The sequence below is a fragment of the Siphateles boraxobius genome, unplaced genomic scaffold (assembly GCF_051911475.1).
Source record: "Siphateles boraxobius isolate OS27281-9 unplaced genomic scaffold, OSU_SipBor_1 25, whole genome shotgun sequence".
In the NCBI taxonomy this organism is placed as follows: Eukaryota; Metazoa; Chordata; class Actinopteri; order Cypriniformes; family Leuciscidae; genus Siphateles; species Siphateles boraxobius.
Window position 1 is genome coordinate 12,214,625 of NW_027508866.1, and position 23,422 is coordinate 12,238,046.

At 40.0% G+C, this 23,422-nt stretch overlaps 2 protein-coding genes and 1 long non-coding RNA gene across 4 annotated transcripts in view; 2 read left to right on the forward strand and 1 right to left on the reverse strand.

The window, feature by feature from the left end:
* Positions 1 to 13,299, forward strand: ftr54 (finTRIM family, member 54). The gene is made up of 4 exons (XM_077242711.1): positions 1 to 609; positions 11,167 to 11,326; positions 11,439 to 11,495; positions 11,626 to 13,299. The coding sequence occupies exons 1-4, from the start codon at positions 1 to 3 to the stop codon at positions 12,177 to 12,179; spliced, it is 1,380 nt and encodes a 459-aa protein (XP_077098826.1). The 3' UTR covers positions 12,180 to 13,299.
* On the reverse strand, positions 11,589 to 22,080 carry LOC143749968 (uncharacterized). The gene is made up of 2 exons (XR_013207096.1): positions 21,964 to 22,080; positions 11,589 to 11,857 (listed from the first exon to the last, which is right to left on the reverse strand). It is a non-coding gene; the product is annotated as an uncharacterized LOC143749968 (long non-coding RNA).
* The window catches only part of postna (periostin, osteoblast specific factor a), a 26,221-nt gene continuing 22,798 nt past the window's right edge, over positions 20,000 to 23,422 (forward strand). The window contains exons 1-3 of one of the 2 annotated variants that reach the window (XM_077242692.1): positions 20,000 to 20,047; positions 22,471 to 22,524; positions 22,648 to 22,795. In XM_077242692.1, the coding sequence (XP_077098807.1) occupies positions 22,662 to 22,795 (134 nt within the window). In that variant the 5' untranslated portion in view covers positions 20,000 to 20,047; positions 22,471 to 22,524; positions 22,648 to 22,661. Of the gene's footprint in view, positions 20,048 to 22,470; positions 22,525 to 22,647; positions 22,796 to 23,422 lie in introns of those variants that run through there. The other variant, XM_077242693.1, reaches the window with a different exon arrangement.

Genomic DNA, 23,422 nt, shown 5'->3' on the forward strand with positions numbered 1-23,422 from the left:
ATGGCAGAAGCTAATATTTCTGTGAGCCGGGAACAGTTCGTCTGTCCAGTCTGTCTAGATCTACTGAACGATCCGGTGACCATCCCCTGTGGACACAGTTATTGTATGAACTGTATTGGACGCTATTGGGATGAAAATGCTCATTTGAGAGTTTACAACTGTCCTCAGTGCAGACAGACCTTCACTCCGAGACCAGTTTTAGCGAAGAATGTGGTGGTTGCTGAAATGGTGGAGAAACTGAGGAGGACAGGACCCCAGGCTGCTCCCCAGACTGCTCCCCAGACTGCTCATGTTCCTCACTGTGACGCTAGACCTGGAGATGTGGAGTGCAATGTTTGTACTGGCAGAAAACACAAAGCCATCAAATCCTGTTTGGTGTGTCTGAACTCTTTCTGTCCAATTCACTTTCAAAAACATGAGAATCTCTTCAAAGGTGAGAGACACTGTTTGATAGATGCTACTGAACAACTCCAGGAGATGATCTGTCCAATACACAATGAGCTTTTGGAGATTTTTTGTCATACTGACCAGACGAGTATTTGTATGCGGTGTACAATGGATTTCCACAAAAACCATGACGTGTCACCAGGAGCAGAGAGAATGAATCAGGTATGAATTAGACCAGAAACATATTTCATAATGCAAGTCTGACAGCTTGGCCAGCGCAACACCTAAGAATCATTTTTGGTTCCCCAAAGAACCCTTCAGTGAACAGTTCTTAAAAGAACCATTTTTTTCTGAGTGTGAAAGACATTTTAAGGCTTTATATCTTTTTACACTATAAAGACACCCTTTGTGATGTTATAGGTTTCTCATGAAATTATAGATGCCAATAAAGACCATTTATTTTTAAGAATGTAGTTCCTAATAACTGAATGCAAACCCTCAGGCCAGGCAAGTATATTTATGGATTGCAGACAGTAGGCTATTTTACACATTTTTGAGTAACACTTTACAATAAGGTATTTTTTGTTAACATTAGTAGTTAATGAATTACAGTTATAACACAAACTAACATATACGCTGCCCGGCCACCAAAAAACTCGCTGTTTGTATTTAAATGGGCAAAAGTCTACAATTGGATAATTATTGCAGTGATTATTATGTTTCTAGCATATGTTTGGCAACAATTCTTCTAACCATAATTGATGGAGCATGTATACCTTCTCATTTCTTAAACAACCATTAGGAAGACACATCATGGGCATATTCCAGGATCTTGACCAAAAAATATGCACCAATTGATGGAAATAAGTGTTCTGAGGTTATCATGTTAAATTGTTACATTAAATGTTATCCATTTTTGGTCAATATTTTGTATTGACAATGCAAGAGTCAAGCACTCTGTAAAGTCTACTCCAGCACACCCCAAAGACTTTTAATGAATTTAAGGTCTGGACTCAGAGGTGTAAAAATGATTCTTCCCAACCATTCTTTCATAATTTGAGCCTGATGAATCATGGCATTGTCACCCTCTATTATGTCCATGATGTGTCTTCCTACATGGTTGTTTAAGAAATTAAAACATTCCATCAATTATGGTAAGAAAAACTGTTGCCAAACATACAGTATAACATTCTAGAAACATAATAATCACTGCAATAATGATCCAACCATTGACTCTTGAGCATTTGCCCATTTACAGTTTTTTACAGTCGCTAGGACACATTTCTCAATACTTAGGTCACTTTTTCAAAACTCTTCACACAGTTCTCCAAACCAACTTTCAGCTCGGCACAGCAGTTCATTTCACTTTCAATGTGCACTAAAACTACCAAATCACTACATACATGTCTCAAATCAACATATTCTTCCATCACACTAGCAAAGGTTGACAGACAACAAACACACTTTGTCACCCACAAAACAATGACCTAAAAAACACTAACAACAGGTAGCATTATACAATGTTTTCTTCTGTAAAACAAGCACACCTCTCTACTGTTTAGAATTCACTGCAATATATTTTACTGGAATGAATCAGACATGATGCAGTATGCTTCAGTATATTTTATGTCTTTTTTTTATGTCTTTTTTTGTAATGTTTTTTGCACAGACTAATTACAAAATACAATAATTTGTACACACCATTCACCGATACAGATAAAATAGGAATCAGCTGTGGTTGGTCCAAATGTCCAATTGTTTTTATAGCATTTCATTTTTAGATTCAAAATATATTTAATTACAATATTACTGTGGAAATGTAGCAAATTGCTGTCATATTCAGTTTTGTATTATGTTATTGTTTTGAACATAAGTTTAACAGTTTTGAAAACAGTATGTAAGCATGTGCAAATTGGCCTGTAAGTAGGCTACACAGAGTTTTGGTGGTTGTTGTGTCGAAGTGAGAAAATAATTAATGTAATTTGAAAGATGTACTCATTGAGTGCATTTTGTGCCAAACCAATGATGAATGATCCACAGTTTAGCCCACATATACTTCTGTTGTGTTCACTGTGTGAAGAGTTTTGAAAAAGTGACCTAACTGTACGTTCACACCGCCGCCGGCGAGAGCGGCAAAATTCGCTTTCGACGCCCTGCCAGCGACGCCGTGGAAAGATTCGTGGACGCTCTGATGCTCTGACGTAGATCGAACGCGTGGTCTTTTTTACAACTGTATTTAAAGGGGCCACAAAGCAAACAAGCATGTCGATCGTTATTTTTGCAGAAATTTGATCGATGGAAAAAACTTAACAATTATAGTGACATGTTTGCTAATGAAATAAACAAATTAAGAGCCATTTGTGTGGTGTGGCTTTTGTGTTCATGGTTAAGTGCTATTATAATTTGCATTCCCGCTGAAAAACAAGCGTTCTAGCGCGAAAATAGTGCCTATAAATACTAGTGTTGCGCGCCTTATCAAATTCAAATGATCAACCTCCTCAATTTTGCATGGGAACTAATGTGGTCGGAACCAAAGTTTACAGGACTGCGTTCTCTGGACTCCTCTCAAACGGAGCACCTCTATATTCCGATTGGTTGCCGCCGAACAACTGTGCGTTCACACCGCCGCCGGCGAGAGCGTCAAAGTGGCCGGAAGTTATTCATTGTCAATGAGAGCCGGCGGCGAGCTCCGGCGAGAGCGGCGCGGCGCGTCTTGGACGGTGAGAGCGGCGAGGAGAGTTGAAGTCAGGTCAACTTTATGGTAATAAGCAATGACGCGTTTTGGCGGCAACCAATCGGAATATAGAGGTGCTCCGTTTGAGAGGAGTCCAGCGAACGCAGTCCTGTAAACTTTGGTTCCGACCACATTAGTTACCAAGCAAAATTGAGGAGGTTGATCATTTGAATTTGATAAGGCGCGCAACACTAGTATTTATAGGCAATATTTTTGCGCTAGAACGCTTGTTTTTCAGCGGGAATGCAAATTATAATAGCACTTAACCATGAACACAAAAGCCACACCACACAAATGGCTTTTAATTTGTATATTTCATTAGCAAACATGTCACTATAATTGTGTAACCTTTACATTTGCTAGTTCGTTATTTTATTTTATTTCACTAGTGGATTATTTAATTTGGGGAAAAAGAAACAGATGTCAAACAATAATAATTTAAGAAAATGTTTTATACATTTTTATTTGTCTTATACAAAGTTTTATATATATTGGTGTAGAGGTTATTTTGTGCTCCTGCCTCTTTAAGGCAGAGCGCGCTGGGGAAAAAAAAAAAAAAAGGAGAGAGGGGAAGTGAGTTGTATGCGAGACGAGTTAGGCAGCTGTTCATGCTGTTATGCCGATGCTTCTGAGTAAAGAAGAAACGTGAATTATCACCATTGTAACCCGTGTTTTATTTATGTTACCCACGATGAAGAGACTGGAGTAATCGCCGATGCGGAATCAAGAAATAAGGGTTACAGACTGGTGGCAGCGGTTTCAAGTTCAAGAGTTTCTGGAAGTTTCACGGCAGTAGCATTTAACTACGACGGCGCATTTGTAATGCACCGCGAAGCGTAGTGGTGAGTGAACCTTGAAGTGACATTTGGTCTGTTTAAGGGACTATTTGATCACTCGCTCCGTTCGAAGTTAACAGTACCTAATCGACGGAAAAATGTCTATTGATTCTCGCGCGCTTCCCGCACGCGCCTCGTCTCTCAACGGGAGCGATGATGACGAATTGGACAGTACGACTCACCGTCCGTCTAATCATACAACAAAGGTGCTGCACTTCAAAGTCGATCTTCCACCATGTTTCCATGGGGACGGTAAGGATAAAGACAGTTTTTCCTTATGGAAAGCCCGATTAGAGCTTGCTGTCAAGGCTTGTGCTGATGCACAGACACAGGATTTGGCCGCCATTTTGCCTACGCGGTTGAGTGGAGATGCTTTAGCTTACTGGCTCTCCCTGTCTCCTGAGATACAACAAGACTATGAACAGTGTGTTGCTGCATTAAATGACGTTTTTGGACGGAAGTAATTTTTGCTGCATTTTCAGACTTTTGTGAATGCCAGACCACGTATGCCCAAAGAGCCTTTGGAAGTATTTGCAGCTGAGATTACAAGACTGGTTTTGGAAGCATTTCCAAATTATGGTGAGTCCGCCATTACTATGGAAAGATTTAGACGGTTCATAGCCGGTCTTGACCCTCTTCTCCAGGCAAAATGTCATGAGCATGGCGCTACTAGCCTAGAAGAAGCGTTAGCTATTGCTTGTAAGTGGGAACGAGCACAGGAAGTTCTCAGGCTAGCACCCCTTTCCCATCTCAGTCAAATGACCAGCCTGACGCTAAATTCATCATCAACTTCACCTAGTGGTGAATCGCTTTCTGCTATGGTATCCACAAAGACAGCATAATCTGACATTTCATCAGAAATCATGACTGCCGTAAAGCAACTAACTGCTGATGTTAAGACTCTCAGGATGGAAGTCGGTCAATTAAAAAGACAGCAGGAGCCCAGTTTTCAACATGCTTCCTCCAGACAGAGAGGCTACTCACCTGAACGTGGTAGAGATAAACATCGTTACTCTCCGCTCTTATCTCCAAGAAGATACCAATCGTCACCTGCATCATCTCCATATCGTCAAGAGGAGCCTTATTCCTCCATCCACCGAGACGGTGACAGACATCGAGGCTATAGAGACCGTCACGTCAGTCCATCTCCACATTATCGAGAACATCACATTAGCCCGTCGCCACATTATAGAGAACGCCACGTCAGTCCGTCGCCACATCACCATGATCGTTATGTCAGCCCATCGCCACATCATCGGGAACGCCATGTCAGTCCGTCTCCACATCACCGTGATCGTTACGTCAGCTCATCGCCACATCATCGGGAACGCCACGTCAGCCCATCGCCACATCATCGAGATCGTCACGCCAGCCTGCCTCCACATTATGGTGCTCAACATGCCAGCCCTAATTCTCATCGTCATAGCCAACATGTCGGCCCGACTCTACATCATCGTGATTATTTCAGCCCGACATCTGATGATCGCTTGCATCACGCCTCTCATCATCAGGATCGTCATGTGACAGAATTGCCCTCCAACAAGTTGTCTGGTGAGAGATATGGCCCACGATCTTCTGGTGACCATCTACCCTCGTCTGGTGATCATCATGTCAGTTTCGGCGATGAGGATGTTGAACAGCAGGGAAACGTCTGGTAGCAGGTACTATGGGCCAAATATCTGCTGAGTCTATGAGTGGGCCCAAACAAACTGAACTGGTAACTTCTGTCACTCCCACACCTTATGTTTTTGCTATCATTGAGAATATTGCTGTACAAGCATTTGTAGACACAGGCTTCAAAAATATCTTTGATCAGTGAAACACTGAGAATGTCGATACCCTCTCTCATGAAAAAGCCTATTCAGAAATCCTTTCTGCTGGCAAAATCAGTGACGGGTGACTATCTTGACACTCTTGGTATGTTGCCTATTACTATTAGGCTGGGTGAGGAAGTATTCTCCCATAATGTCCAGGTGGTTAGAAATGCTACACAGCCTGTTATCCTTGGTTGGGATTTTCTTAGCAAACATCACGCTGAAATTGACCTCAGGGAGAATCATTTAAAATTGTGGAACTGGACTGCTCCTTTCTTGTGTTCACAGCATATAGTCCCTCTTAGGAGTAGTGCTGTGACTTTAGAGCCCATTTTGATCTCAGCCAGGTCACAGATGAACGTTTTGGCAAAAATTCAGCCCAATATTGGGGAAAAAGAGTTCACATGCAATTATGTTGGAATTTTAGACCCCGAAATTCAGACAGTACCTGTCTTTTTGTAGCACGTACCGTAACCTCTGTAAGAGCAGGCGTGACTTGTGTTCGAGCTATGAATCCGACTAGTGAGGATTTTCATGTTCCCTGTGGCACGAGGCTAGGTGATTTCCATTCTTTAGTCTCTCAACCAGGTGAAGAATACACAATGTTGGATCCCACAGTAGCTCAAATACAGACTCAAATTGAGCCGTGCCCAAAACCCAAGGTAGACCTCGGTCAATCTGCATTGGACAGAGAACAACAGACTCAGCTAGAGACCATGATTTTCAAATATGCAGATATCTTCAGTGCGAATGATTATGACTATGGTCGTACAGATTTGGTCAAGCATACCATCCGTACTGGGGATGCGCGGCCCGTCAAGCAGAGGGCTTATAGAACATCGCCACACATGCGAGCTGAGATAGATAGGCAAGTTCAGCAGCTCCTTTCTCATGATGTAATCGAAGAAAGTTGTAGTCCTTGGGCTTCCCCTGTCGTCTTAGTAAAAAAGAAAGATGGCAGTTACAGGTTCTGCATTGATTTCAGGAAGCTTAATTCAGTCACTGTAAAAGACTCGTACCCCTTACCCCGACCATCAGACGCTCTAGACAGCTTGTCAGGTGCATGTTGGTTTAGTACGATGGATCTGTCAAGTGGATACTGGCAAGTTGAGCTAGACTCTGTTGATAGGGAGAAAACCGCGTTCAATACAGGCAGTGCTTTATATCAATTCAAGGTTATGCCGATGGGTCTTACGAATGCCCCTCCGACTTTCCAACGACTGATGGAGCTGGTGCTTCGTGGACTTAATTGGAAAGTTTGTCTTGTGTACCTTGATGATGTATTGGTGTTCAGTCGGACTTTCAGTGAACATCTTAACAGTCTTGAGGAGGTTTTCAGTCGATTTCGTTCGGCAGGTCTAAAATTGAAGGGTAGTAAATGTCATTTTGCTCGCAGTGAAGTGTCTTACTTAGGTCATGTTGTATCTAGTCGAGGTCTCCAGCCAGATGAAAAGAACCTGGACAAGGTCCGGTCATGGCCTACCCCCAGGACTGTCACGGAGGTGAGAGCGTTTGTTGGCCTGTGCTCATATTATAGGAGGTTTGTCAGGAATTTTTCTATAATAGCTACACCCCTTCATGCTCTAACTCAAAAAGGTGCTGTCTTTAAGTGGTCGAGTGAATGTGAGGATGCTTTTAGATCACTGAAACATACCCTCACTAATCCTCCCATTGTAGCTCACCCTATATTCACACAGCCTTTTCTCCTATACACTGATGCTTCTAATGATTGTGTAGGTTCGGTGCTCGCTCAGATGCAGGATGGGAAGGAACGAGTAATTGCGTATGCCAGTCACACTCTGACTCCTTCTGAAAAGAAATGGTCAACTTATGACCGTGAGCTTTGGGCTGTGGTGTGGTCTGTCCGACATTTCAGACATTTCTTGTCAGGGGCCCCATTCAAAATTATTACCGACCACAAACCCTTGTTGTATCTGAAAAAGGCAGCAGTTGATAATGATCCGACAGGTAGAAGAGCACGTTGGATACTTGAAATGGACGTGTATGACTTTACCATTCTACACAGAGAAGGAAAGCAGCATAGTAACGCTGATTCCTTGTCGCGGCGTCCTAGCTCGCCTGTGACAGAAACAAAAGCAGTGCAGTGTGTCATTCTAGGCCATACCACTGCTGAAAGAGTCTCCTCTTCTGCTGAAGAGCCAAATGTTTGTGGAGTTCTTCCTGACATGAGTCAGACATTGTCAGTTGATTTGGCTGAATTACGAGCTCAGCAAAAAGCTGACATTTGTCTTAGTGCTGTCATCGACTGGAAAGAGAATGATAATCAAAGGCCCCCATTAGGCAGACTCAAACGATCCCCTGCCACACTGAGGAAACTCTGGCATGAATTCCCCAAATTATCAGTCCAGGAGAGTATATTGTGTCGCAGAGTAAAATCATCTCCTCATAGCCCTCCTGCTTACCAAGTAGTCTTGCCTGAGGTACTCATTCAAACAGCTCTTAAGTGTTTTCATGGAGAGAAGTTTAGCGGACATTTGAGTGCTGAGCGTACTTTGTTGAGAGCCAGGAAAATATGCTATTGGCCGTACATATCTCGTGATATCCATAAATTCTGTGCTGAATGTTTATCTTGTCAGTCCTGTGCTTCTACCACCCCTCATGAAAGGGCCCCGTTACAGTCGATCAATGCGGAAAGACCATTCCAAAGAATTGCTGCTGACATCACTGAGCTACCTGTTACTTCACTTGGGAATAGGTATGTTTTAGTTGTAATGGACTATTTTACCCGCTTTGTCAATCTGTACCCCCTAAAAGACCAGCGTGCTACAACTGTAGCACAGTGCATCTTTGAGGATTACATTAAACAGCATGGGGTACCTGAGATATTCCATACAGACCAAGGTAGACAGTTTGAGTCCGATTTGGTTAAACATTTGTGCAGTCAACTTGGCATTGAGAAAACCCGTACCTCTCCCTACCACGCCCAATGCGATGGCATGGTCGAAAGACTGAATCGAACATTGAAAGACCAACTCGCAAAATACATTTGTGAAAGTGGGGGTGAGTGGGATGTGTATTTGCCGCAAGTGGAACTGGCTTATAACTATGATAAGCCATAACTGGTATAACACAATGAACCAGTGTTCATTCCAGCACCGGGTTCTCTCCTTTCTTTCTTGCACATGGCAGAGAACCACGACTACCTGCCGATATCCTTTTGAACTGTAGTCCTACTGTCACTTCCTGTACACCAGGTACCCCTGCGGACTATGCCCGAGATGTGACCACACGTTTGTCCTATGCTTTCCGAGATGCTACTGCGCAGTCCACTGCAGCTAAGCTTAATCAGAAATGGCAGTATGACAAAAAGAAATTTTTCCACCCACATAAGCCAGGGGACTTCGTGTTTTTGGATGACCCAGCTCAGAAGCAGAATAAGCTGGCTCCAAAATGGAAGGGGCCGTATAAAATTCTGAGGAGAATGGACAAGGATGACAGCCCTGGGGTAACTTATGAGATTACAGATCCAAGAAATCCCCAGTCAAGACGGTGGGTGGTACATCACAATCGCCTAAAGCCTTACAGAGGTTCCATAGGGAATTTGCCTGCCAGTTCCTTTCCAGTATCTGTGCCTCATGTGGTGGATAGTGCTGTGGCCCCTCACTCAGTTCCACTCACTGCATTGTCAGGAGCTTTGCCTTTCCGACCCCCTACCCCACCTTATGTGCCTCATCCACCTTAAAAGCAGATTGCACTTGGAGCAAGGACTGAATGTTCAGCTCAAACTGTTTCTTTGTCTCAGCCAGAATCTGTGCCACAGCCTAGTGTTTGCCCTACAGCCTCTCAGGCCTCGGGGAGGGTCCTATTGCCATCAGTGGACCCACCTCAACTGACTCGAAGTGGCCGCATGGTTAAGAAACCTGAGAAATTTAAAGATTTTGTTTGTTGATGTGTTATGCACAAATTAGTTGTATGTGCACTGTACTGTTACTTTACTGTATAACACATAATTTGTATAACACACCTGTATTTTTCATACAGGATAAGAAATTTGTATTATTCTAGGTGTGTTGGTAATATACATTTTGATGCACTATTGCATATGCACTGTTGGTGTTGTCATGTTAATAAGCTGTTGCGATGTTGTAGAGAGAAACGAGGACGTTTCTTTGATAAGTAGGGGAAGCCTGTAACCTTTACATTTGCTAGTTCGTTATTTTATTTTATTTCACTAGTGGATTATTTAATTTGGGGAAAAAGAAACAGATGTCAAACAATAATAATTTAAGAAAATGTTTTATACATTTTTATTTGTCTTATACAAAGTTTTATATATATTGGTGTAGAGGTTATTTTGTGCTCCTGCCTCTTTAAGGCAGAGCGCGCTGGGGGAAAAAAAAAAGGAGAGAGGGGAAGTGAGTTGTATGCGAGACGAGTTAGGCAGCTGTTCATGCTGTTATGCCGATGCTTCTGAGTAAAGAAGAAACGTGAATTATCACCATTGTAACCCGTGTTTTATTTATGTTACCCACGATGAAGAGACTGGAGTAATCGCCGATGCGGAATCAAGAAATAAGGGTTACAATTGTTAAGTTTTTTCCATCGATCAAATTTCTGCAAAAATAACGATCGACATGCTTGTTTGCTTTGTGGCCCTTTTAAATACAGTTGTAAAAAAGACCACGCGTTCGATCTACGTCAGAGCATCAGAGCGTCCACGAATCTTTCCACGGCGTCGCTGCCAGGGCGTCGAGAGCGAATTTTGCCGCTCTCGCCGGCGGCGGTGTGAACGTACAGTAAGTATTTAGAAATGTGTCCTAGCGACTGTAAAAAACTGTAAATACAAACAGCGATTTCTTTTCTTCTTTTTTTCTGGGCAGTTTTAACAGCATTTTTTAAACCTTTGTTAATGTTAGTTAATAAAATGTACATATTCATGTTAGTTTACAGTAGATTAACTAATACATATTTTAAAAATGTATTAGTAAATGTTAACAAACTTTTAAGATGAATAAATACTTAAGTATTGTTAATTTACATGTTAACTCATGTAGTTTATGTTATCAAATAAAACCTTGTTGTAAAGTGTTACCATGTTTACCTTGTTAATTAATTTAAAAATGCATATTAATACACAATTTACACAGGTAAGGCACAATTAATGTGCTTTTTCCCTACAAGGATAAACTGTTTTTGATTTAATTTTGTTGTCAATTTAAAGAAACTAACAAACATGATTTTTTAGGCAAATTCTGTGCATCATACCAAGTTCAGTGATTGAAATACCGCACAACACCGTCAATGTGCTATTAGGTGGCTAAAGACAATATATTGTCATATGTTTAGTAAACAATCACAGTAAAATCGAATTATTGTTCAGCTAAGTGTGGAAGTGATGAGGATGTTCATTATTATTTATATTTTTTTCTTATAGAGTTCTTCGTCTCTCTCTGTTTCTCATGAACCTACTGACCTTTTCAGCTTTGATGTCAGTTCACATCCTTCTAATTATCTGAGAAAATCTTTCTCTAAAAAACTAAAGAAAAAAGTGGAAAATTTCCTAAATTCAGAGGTAGCGGTTGTGTCTGGTTTGGGTAAGTATCATTAATTCAGGAACGAATCATTTAAATAAAAACAGTGTGAATATCAAAACAAAGGTGTGACCTTACGTGCATAAATATATGTTGTTGTTTTTTTTTTTCTTAGTAGTGCACTACAAAAGTCCAACAGATGCACCCAGGAACAGAAATGAGATCCTACAATGTATGTCTCACACACACACACACGCACGCACGCACGCACGCGCACACACACACACACACGCACACACACACACCTTTTCATTGACTTCTACTGTTTTTATAGTGATCTTAAACTGCTTTATTTCCATCAGATTCACAAAAGCTCTCAATGGATTCAAACACAATGAATGAAATACTCCTACTGTCTGGGGGGAACAGAGTGGCTACTAACACTGGCAAAGTCCAGCGATATCCCAATCATCCAGAGAGATTTGATTGTTGGCCTCAGGTGTTGTGTAGAGAGAGTGTGTGTGGACGTGCCTACTGGGAAGTTGAGTGGAGTGGGAATGCTGGCATGGGTATTTCGTTGTCGTATAGGAGCATCTGCAGGAAGGGAAGGGGTGATGAGTGTAAATTTGGAAGCAATGATCAGTCTACGAATTTATACTGCTCTCCTTCCAAATACACATTCTGGGACAGTAACAAAAAGACTAAACTCCATATAAACACTTCTAAATTAAAGTCTTCTAGATTAGGAGTGTATGTGGATTACAGTGCTGGAATTGTGAACTACTTCAGCATCTCTGACACAATGAAACTAATCTACATAGTCCAGGGCAAATTCACGCAGCCAATCTATCCTGGGTTTACGGTTTATTTTGGATCAGCAGTGAAACTGTGTGATCCATTAATGAACTGTAGATGATTTAGAGATGTGAGATTCAATGAGATGTTATTTCTTATTTTTATGTCAATAAATGCATACTCACTTCAGTACCATTAAAAAAAGCAAGAAAGCAAGGTTATATGCATTACGTCGCTGTGACATATCCCGATCTTCAAGAACAAGGAGTTGGCTGGAAATTGTTGAATGATATCAATCTACAATCTGACTTGTGAGTCCTAAATAACACCATGCTCCTTCATTTGGCCAGAGGAGAAATATCCCCCTGACTGAGCCTGGTCTCTCCATAAAAATAAAAAAAACTCAATTTCTGTCACCTGATGGAGTTTGGGTTCCTTGTCATTGTCGCCTTTGGCTAGTTGGGCTTTAAAAGACACTTAATAGTTAGTAATATTATTGATTTAACTGCACTTACACTATTGGATAAGAACTAAAGAACTGAATTGAGGTGGACTCTCAAAAGCATTGTGAGCTAAGTTGATCGTAGTCACTATATTGGTGGCAATGTTTCTACGATCTACTTAGGCTTACAATGCTTTTGGGAAACGCAGCCCTGGACAATGACACCAGCGTTTTCTGCAGAGCTGCTTTAGCTGATTGGACTTCATTTTATATTTGACGAATTTTGCAACATAAACACTTTACTGAATGAAATCAACATTTGAACTGACTCGAGCTGAATAACCACACTAATTGTCTTCTGTATAGCTGCTGTAAGCTGATTTGAACTCATTTCATAATTGATGAACTTTACAATTATTGAACTGACTTGAGCACTCATTTCATAATTAATGAACTTTACAGTTATTGAACTGACTTGAGCCGTATAATCTGAATTGGTCTCATAGGCCTATGTGATGTTTGCATTATTCATTGTTATTTTCCTGTTTATTACTGTGAAGCTGCTTTGAAACAATCTGTGTTGTATAAAGCACTACGTAAATAAAGGCCACATGTATGATTGGCAGCTATAGTATTTTCCAAATCAGTAATAATGTTCCATTTCATTATTATGCTAATTACAGCCTATCTGAACACCCAGGGCTGGACTGGGGCAAAATATGATAAAGTTTAATGTATCTCAAAAAAGGAATAATTTGCATTACATTAAAGAGTAATAAAACAAGTTCTGGTCATACCATTGTTCCTTTTGTTTGTGTGTCTTTCTCATTTTAAATCTATCTGACCTAGAATAGCATGTAGCCTATAGAAAATACTGTGGTACAAAATAGGTGTAAACAGTTAAGATAATACTATCATACTACCATAATACTATGTATAGGTTGTATAGTATTCACAGTCATTAAGTTCCTGTGTATATTGCGTGGATGACGGGTGGTTGGGCAGATATTGTGTTTTGTGGTAGGTGGTATGCCATACGGAACCGTTGCCACTGAAACTGCATATTAACGCACCAGTGGGGCTCGACAGCCTTAGTCAAACGGGTTGGCGCGTATGGTTGGGTTGCGGAGAGATTGTGAGATTGTGGTTAGGTCTCAGCAGCAAGAGGGAAGTAGAGGTCAGTAAGGTGGGCTGAGTTGAGTGGGGGACGGAGGGGGGTGACTCTGGGACGCCAGAGTCACTGTCGAGCCCTCTTGAGGTGTCGTGGGCTAGTCGACGAAACACTGAGGACGGAAGGTGCCCACTTGAAGACCCTAGAGATGTTCCCTACTCCGCTCAATCCAGAGGGTTGTTATGGGGGGACCGCACTGTGGTTGCAGCCGTTGTGTGTGCTGACGCGCAATACACTGTATTAACACCAGACAGAAAATTCACGTCACCAGATGGAAAGAATGGATGGAGAAGCATAGGTTACTGTAAAGCTACGTCTTAGTTGGTGATTATCTTGGCGAAAGCCGAGTACAAATCAGCATGAAGTTTTAACATCTACTCTCGTGTAATGGAAATCAGTGTGCAAATAACCAAAGATACTCACCCCGAAATTCTTTTTTTGTTTTCGAAGTGACTAAGCTGGTCCTTATGAGTCACTGAATCATGAACCGATTATTTTAGAAAAGATGATCCAGTAACGAAATATTAGGCTACTGTATGTGTTGCAACAGTTAATCCTGCTGTGGCGTCGTCGTTTGGTCATTTCCTTGGCCTAGATAGTTTCATGCTACGTGCAAAAATAAAATCCTTAAAGTAACACTAGTTTTTCAACCTTCATTATTTCCAAGACCCTTGTGATGGTACATCGACTTACAATAGGTTGAATGACACGTCTGCCATAGCCTGACAGTGTCTGTATCGCTTTTACTGGCACTATGTAACTTCGGGTTTCGGGTAGGAACCCGAGCACAAGAAAAACTACAAAATTCGACTGCTTTACGGTATACGTCACTTCCCCCACTTCCTCAGATTCTGACGTGAGAGCCCAACTAGCGTTTGATACCCGTCTGTACGTTGTTGTCATGACCGAAGCAACAACTAAGAGGAAGAATGCAAAGGTTTTGTCTGAGGTGACTAAAAGAAAAAAAAGGGAGAATGACAAATTAAAAGACCGGACGAGAGGATCCCTATTTGGAGGGAGAGCAAGACAGTTTGAAGACGGTGAGAGTGTGCGCGCGCGCGACCGGCTCTCTCTCTCTCTCTGCTCGTTCTTTCAGTAACATGCACCCTGTCGCAGCAGTCAGTCATCTGTAAAGTGTTTATACATTTATAAATAAATCGGGAGTCAGGGAGCTGACTATCGCGCGAATGTAAAAGGCTGAATAACATGGCCTGGCCATGTTACGGAATCTATCTGGTCCTCCATTTATCTTCATGAATCAAGTAGGCTAATGCTATAGAGTAGCGAATTATCAATCTGGTAGCTACACTAACATGCTAGTTTACGATGGTTATAATAAATAATCTTTCAGGATAACTATCCTAATGTCTATGGAAGCTTATGTGTAGCAATATTCAATTTGAAATGTAATATGCAAAATGATAATGCAATATGTAAAATGACAATGCAATATGTAAAATGGCAATGCATTTCTGTATTTAAATTTACATTTTCCCATTACATTTGTGCAACGTTTGGTGCAAAATTAAAATAATTCAATTATATAATTTACATTTGCCATTTCATACATATGTTTTAATTTGTAAATTTTACACATATTTTAACGCTTTATAAGTTGCAAAATTAAAATGAAAATGTATTAAAGAAATTATTAGATCTGTTTAAAATGTTCAAGCAAAAACTGTAGCAAAATGATAATTTAAATGTTATTTTTCTTAATTGCATTTACACTCACAGTTAAGACACTTGCGATTGCATTTTCATTAAATGTCCCGCAAGACTGAAAATTTGTTTCTGGTTGTATTTGGCCATTATATAATTAGAAATTTCAAAATACTACTGTTATTGTGTCACGAAATGTAGTTTTAATAGTTTTTCAGTCGACAATGTAGTTGTCTAAAGCTCAAATCTATGGTTTATTCGTAAAGATAGAGCCTATCTAAAATTTTTATCTGACGTTTTCGGAGTGAGAGATCCGGGCGCTCAGCGCTCATGTACCCCACCTGGAACAGCCTTACCTCGGCTAGTGCTTCTGACGTTTGCCGCTGGCTCTGATGTCTAGTGGTTAAACATGATATATAATTCGACTTGTGTATATCTAACAGGTGATCTTTGGTCTCATTAATCTATAATTTGTTCCTTGGCAAATCGTTTTGGCTGATGGCAAAGTAAAGTTTCATAACTTATTTAGGCTATTTTAACGTTGTATCCTGCTGTCGATGTCTATGGTTTTTATGATGTTGTGTTTCCAAGCAATACCATGGATCAAATGTGTGAAATCAGAACGGTATATTTATTAAAGATTACAACGAAATGACAGGACATCGTATGACAAAAGATGGTTACATAAAATAAAAACAGTGAGAATGCATAACGTTACCTCTACATTCACATTTTGTGTCAAACTGAATATGTAGCATAAGTGGGCAAAATAAGTTAACAAGTTCAATCTTTCCTGGGCTAAAATCACATCTCGAAAAGATGTGCACAGAGTCAGACAGCAACTTCATATCAGCGCGCCCGTGTGTTGACAAACGCGTCACCAACACCGACACTTTCCCACGCACGCTATTGGATGAAGGCAACAAAATACGCCACGCATGTCGGATCCCACACGTAGCCGCCTGCTCTATTCACCGGGAATAACCTGGAGAAAGTTACCGATATTATTATAATGTGCAAAGTATGTTAGTGGCAACACATTTTATTTGCTTTGTTGAAAAGTGTAGTGGTTATATATAAAAAACTTGGTTATCCATCCCCAGAGATCGTCTGAAAACACGAAATCCCCCCTCGGCCCACCGTCTACAATGAATGTTTCGGTATGAATTTGACCCGTCAGATTCCGTGACACTGTAGCTAGTATATTTATCGATATATCTAATCAATATGCTTAAAAAAATATAAATGGGAGATGGTCATACATCACATGAGTCACTTTATTGAACATTACAGTCAGTGAAGAAATGAAGAGCGGTCAAATTTTTTGGTAGCTAATTTGACACATCATATTCTGTGATCTCAGAGTATTAAGCCAATGCATTTGTAAAGAAAACCTGTAGGATCTCCAACATTATTGGGTAATTATAGTTAATAGTAATAAGAATAAAGTTAAGCATATGTGTATCAGAAAATGAGAATATTTAATACAAAACGAAACTATCATTAAAGTTGCAGTAGGGAGTTTTGAGAAAATGTTGACTTAGCCTGAAAATTTGAACAAGCACAACTTACAGGTCCAACCCGCTTGCTCTCTGCTGCGCTACAGCCCTCCCTCCACAGCTCCTCCCCCACAGCGGAGCCTGCCGTGAACGCGCAGGCTAGTAAGCAGGACCACCGATGACGGCGGATTATAAACAGTTATGGAACATTCACTAATAGGGACGAAACATCAACAATATGCTTTACATTGACTGTGGCCTGCCCATACTTTGACTACAAACTTGGTCCTCAAATCATTATGTATTTTGCAATACATGTAACTTTATAACGTTGCACTCTTTCTATAAGTTATAAATAGCTAGTAAGATAACGTTAAAGGATTAGTTCACTTTAAAAAAAACTTTTGTTGATAATTTACTCACCTCCATGTCAATCCAAGATGTCCATGTCTTTCTTTCTTCAGTCGAAAAGAAATGAAGGTTTTTGATGAAAACATTCCAGGCTTTTTCTCCATATAATGGACTTCAATAGGACACAAACGTTTCAAGGACCAAATGACAGTTTCAGTGCAGCTTCAAAGTGCTTTAAACGATACTAGACGATGAATAAGGGTGTTATCTAGCGAAACGATCGGTCACTTCAAAAATAAATACAAAACTTTAAGTTTTATAAGCACAAATGCTCGCCTTGCTCTGTTCTGTGATGCACGTTCGTAATCCTGTTCGAACTCGTTCATCAAAATGAACAAATCTTTTTTCGAGTCATTTCGTTCGTTGAATGAACGAAATGACTCCGAAAAAGAGTCGTTCAAAATGAACAAATCTTTTTTCGAGTCATTTCGTTCATTCAACGAACGAAATGACTCGAAAAAAGATTTGTTCATTTGGATGAACGAGTTTGAACAGGAGAGTCACGAACGACGGTACGTGCTCGCGCTGTGCAAGAGAGGGGTGATCCGCGCGTACACGAGCGTGATTGACACTGCTAAGACATTCCTCCTGGCTCTGATTGGTTGTTTCTGACCGGGAGCGGTGTATTTCTGCAAATGGCAGTAGGACCACAGGGAGGAGCCAGAGGAGCTTGATTTTTTCACAGATTATCTGTCTCATATTCTACTGTCAGGACATAATGACAGTTTTAACAAATATTTGTTTACAAAAGTGACCTACTGGAGCTTTAACAGAGTCCTAACATTACATCAGACAATAACAGTGCAGCATGTTGACATCAAACGGGAGATAAGGCAGAACAATCTCCCAGACGGTCCAACAACGCACTGGTTCTATCACCTGCAGACGCGTAATAATCTTCGGAAACACTGCAATTTCTCTGTTAACAATCCCCTTCATCTGCCAGTAAATTTACGCTCGTATCAGCTCTGCCGCCGCCATGTTTCCTTCCAACACCTCAAAATGTTGCCGAGCCCCGGCTTTATGCAGTGATTGACAAGAGGGAGGGGGCAGGGCAGGGGCGTGATCGGCTCGGAATGTATTTTCAATTTGCACATTGAATTTTTCTACATTCATTGCGGGACATTTAATGAAAATGCAATCGCACGTGTCTTAACTGTGAATGTAAATGCAATTAAGAAAAATAACATTTAAATGATCATTTTGCTGCAGTTTTTGCTTGAACATTTTAAACAGATCTAATAATTTCTTTAATACATTTTAATTTTAATTTTGCAACTTATAAAGCATTAAAATATGTATTCAATTTACATATTAAAACATATGTATGAAATGGCAAATGTATAAAATATAATTGAGTTATCATTTTCATTTTGCACCAAACGTTGCACAAATGTAATGGGAAAATGCCAATTTAAATACAGAAATGCATTGCCATTTTACATATTGCATTGTCATTTTACATATTGCATTATCATTTTGCATATTACATTTCAAATTGAATATTGCTACACATAAGCTTCCATAATAGTCTGCAGGCTGATATGTTTGTGTATTTATTTTTCTGGTGAAAGTGTCTTGCCTCTGGCTATAATGCAAATCGATTTTCAAATTTGCAGATTCATCTATGGTAGCTTGATATTATAATATTGACGATATATGGCTATTACCACACAAACATTGAATTGAATTGGCATTTCCGTTATGTAAAACAGTAGACAATAGGCTACTATAATGACACTGTCTTGTAAACGTGAGCTACGCGATCTTTTGACGTTAGAAAAAAATAAAACCCATGAAATTATATTCATATGACATGCTGAAATATATGCCAATGTACCTGGGATGAAGACATTTCGCACGCAACGCTGGCAGTCTGCCCGCGAGAACTCAAGACACAAAGACAATATCGGCTTGTCAACAAATGAACATGTGTATCGCCTGGTGTAACCATGACAGATTTTACGACAGTAGTAGAAGACAATACTGTTTCCCAACTGTAGGGGGACCCCGAGAGCAAAAACCGCAAAAATGACATAGTGTTGCTTTAACAGTGCGCCTGTGTGTTGAATTTCAATAGTTGACACTTACATACAATTAGAGGGAGTAAGTTTAATGCATATTTGGCGTGCTGTCCGGGGGGAGGGCTTCGAGCTCGGAATTTGGCCCGAACCCTGAGTACTCCCCCACTGTATGTAAATGGTTAGGATAGGAAGTGTGGAGAAGGGGTGGTGGAGGGATGCTGCTAAACTGTCAATGAATTGAGGTGAGACTGCTGAGTATAGGCTATATACCTCTTATCGTTGATTGCTGAGTGCTCTCCACTCGTGTTAATTATCTGCGCGTGCTCCTCTCGAACTTTGTTAATAAAACATAATTTAACCATTAAGCTGTGGCATTTAATGCCAGTATGAATATCAATAAAGTAATAGAAGAATAATGTACACTTATATGAATTGCATATAGCAAATATTTTATTTTCCTGAAATAATTTGTATTCTTCATATTACTTGTATGACTGGGTATTTAAAAATGTCATTGAATAAGTCTGAATGAATACTTAAGCTGTGTCCGAAATCGAATACTTCCCTACTATAGTATACGCAACGCAGCTTTATCTTGGAGTTCGAACATTCCATCGCGCACGTGATAGGACAGAAAGTGAGGCTTCTTTTGTCATTGGTCACATGATTTCTACGTTAACAACACAAGCCTGGCCACGCCCATTTATACTCGACACGAGCTCCAACGCCTCGGTTCAAATGTCACATCACTATCAACAAGCAATATACATTTCTATAAATGTAATACGCAACATTAAACTTCTTGTTTGTTAAACTGTCCGGTAAAAGCCTGTGGATGTGTGGCTACGGTCAAATCACAGCCGTGTTGATAATATGAACAACACCGTCTTGATTGTGTGATATTACATAGGCCTACATTTAGCTCGTGACAGCGGTATAATTCTGGCCAGTTGATAATAGCTAGAATATCTAAATCGACTGCTGGCGGTAGATCCTTTTCCTCTTTAGTTCCAAAACTTTGGAATAATCTTCCTAACATTGTCCGGGAAGCAGACACAGTCTGTCAGTTCAAATCTAGACTAAAAACACATCTCTTTGGCTTAGCATACACATAACACATTATAGACTTCTACAATTCAATGTTAGGCTGCATAGATCAGCTGGAACCGGGAACACTTCCTATAAATCCTGATGTACTTTGTACATCATAAGAAGGATGGCGTCCACGCTAATATTAGTCTCTCTGTTTATCCCGAGGTTTACCGCAAACCGCCGGATCCAGGCCATATCCAGATATAATGAAGGACCATCGCATGGACACGACGACAACGTATCCCTGTAGTGCCAGCCTCATCAACACTGTGAAGGCCTCATCGACACCTCAACAAACTCATCTCCATACCGGCGTGATGACTCCGACCCCTAACAAGATGAACTGGATAAATATTGTGAAAGATCTGATCCCATATGACTTCTGACCTATAATACTGCCTGAATCTTAAATTTTACAACATGGAAATGTGTAGCCGCCACGCTGGACTCCGGCTTCTTGAGCTGCAGAACTGTAGGAGGCTGGTATGCACAGCCTTTTTCAGCATGTTCCCGATAACAACGTCTGACGTTTACATTTTATGTGCCGTGAGAAAGGCCCATACCACGCGAAATCTGACCAGAGCATTTAGATTGAAGCGGATTTCCTATGCAATTTGAATAGGATTTGAAACCACATATGGATGTAGCTTGAAACGGATTTCATGTGCTTTTTTGGACTGACAATCTGAACGTAGCCTATGTCGGGATAAGAAATAGAAGGAAGAATAGCAGTAAGGGCTAGAGAAGCTAGCTCGTTCAGATCTTTACCACATATTAACTTTAGTTCGTCAATATTCTGCGCTCTTTCCTGCTTACTAAGTCCTTCTCTATATGATTTCGCAGCTTCCATGTGTTTTTTCCCGGGGTTTAGACATCATAAATTAGTGTAACAATGTGTTCAGTAGTACATAAACAGTGCAATCCATGCTGTTGTTTACATCCGAGTATCTACAATATGGCCGCGCATCCGGGTAACTGACCAAATCGTGACGTAGGTGCAAACCCTCTATAGAAATCTGTTCTTGGCTATCTACGTTTCTCAGCCTATCCTTCATAGGCAAGGCAAGTTTATTTATATAACTACCTTAGCACATTTTATACACTATAGCCATTCAAAGTGCTTTACAGAAATTGTGTAAAATAATCACAAAATAAAAGCAAGGAAAATTAAAACAGTTATAAAAGAAATGAAAAGAGATATTGTACAGTTATAAAATGAATTAAAAGAGTAAAAAGATGATACAGTTATAAAATGAATTAAAAGAGTAAAAAGATGATACATAGATAAACTTCTCATCTGGCAAAACACTGGTGTATCATAAATTTCACAACTCCCAGTTTTACTCTGATATTTTCCCATGGTGATTACACTGTGTCTGTGGTGTTTATTACAGTACGCTGATCTGTAGCAAAATGGCAATTTATTATTGTAATTCGTGTACTGCTATGACTCCACCACTAGAGGTAGATGCACACACAGGGTTAAAACATAATAGGACATAAATTAATGACCATAGCTCTTAAACCTGCGTTTTCTGATACTTGTTCAAACCCCTTCCCACTATTATTCCCACACTCGGTTCACTTTCCCCCCCCCCATTCACCTTTCCATGCCAGACAGCATGAGATAAATGCAGATGAGATTCTTGGGAGCTTTAAAAAAAGTTCCCATCTGGCTTTGACTTGTCCAAAGGGCCGCCTGAGGCCTGAACCAATGGACAAATTCCAGATATGGACTGTATCCCGATGATGAAGAAACTGGCAGGAGATTGAACAGTTACATATGATTAGACATTATCCTTTCATCTGATTCCCTCAGTAGCATTCTGCAGTAATGAACATCCTGTTTATAAGGACAAACCTGCAGAGCACCTGAGTAAGTGATGGTGTAAATGAATGATACAGCTTTTTCTGTCTCTTATAAGATTAATATTAAGCTGTAGTGATAAAAAAGGTGTAATGCTTGCAGCATTTGTGTTTTTAAAAGGAACAAAGCATGTCTAAAACATTTAGAATATAATGTAGATGTTTTATATGTAATGCACCTAAACATTTCCAGATGGTCATACCATTGTAAGACTCTCTTCTTTCTGTCTCTGTAAATATGGAAGGTCCTTCTTAGGCGTGCAGGGTTCTCATGGAGGGGGCCGATCCATAGGAAGCAGGTTGATTCTCTCTGTGTTAATCTCTGTCATTGTGTGTGTTTGAGACAGAAAGAGAAGGGGAGGGGGGATATAAAGGCTGGTTCCCTGTTGCTCGCTGCCATTCCTTCTGGTTTTTTTTTTTAGTGAGTTTGCTCTGTATGGAATTCTCCAGTATGATGTTCTTGTTTACGGCCACCTTGACCATCCTGGCTCTCAGTTCCCTGGACCAGGTGGATTCTTCAGCCTATGACAAGATAGTCACACACAGTCGCATCAGGGCTAAGAACGAAGGGTAAGATTGTTTTAAAAGTTCACCTTTGCTGACTGGGAAAGAGGTGGTTAATTTTGTTAATGTTGTTAATGTCTTCAAACATAGAAATTACATATAAGTCCACTTTAAAAATGCTGGGACTCAAATTTCTATTTAAACCTTTAAAAAAACTAAAACAGTACCAACCAATGATATGTATGATACATATACGTAAAATGATTTTGTACTGTTTCTTATTACCACGTTATATACCTACCAAAAAACAATCTTTTTTGTTAGCTTTTCTCTCAAATTATGCTGACAAAATATTTGTTATGGGACAAACATGTATTGAATTATAGGGAAAATACAAAATAAGCATTTTATCTAGCAGTCTCAGACCCCCAGTGTATTTTTTGTTATTTTTTGTTATAAAGTATGAACCTAAAATCATTAAAAAAAATCTTATGTACATGTAATTAAAACAAATATTGTGAGATCTGAAGGATTACTCGTTACATTGATATGATATACATAAAAATTAAAAATGTATATACATTTTTATAAATGTAAATATTTTTATGATATAATATTTCTGTTAAAACTTTTTTTTGCTAAACTTTACAACTACAGAAATCTGTGTATCATCAACATGTCATTTAAAAATTG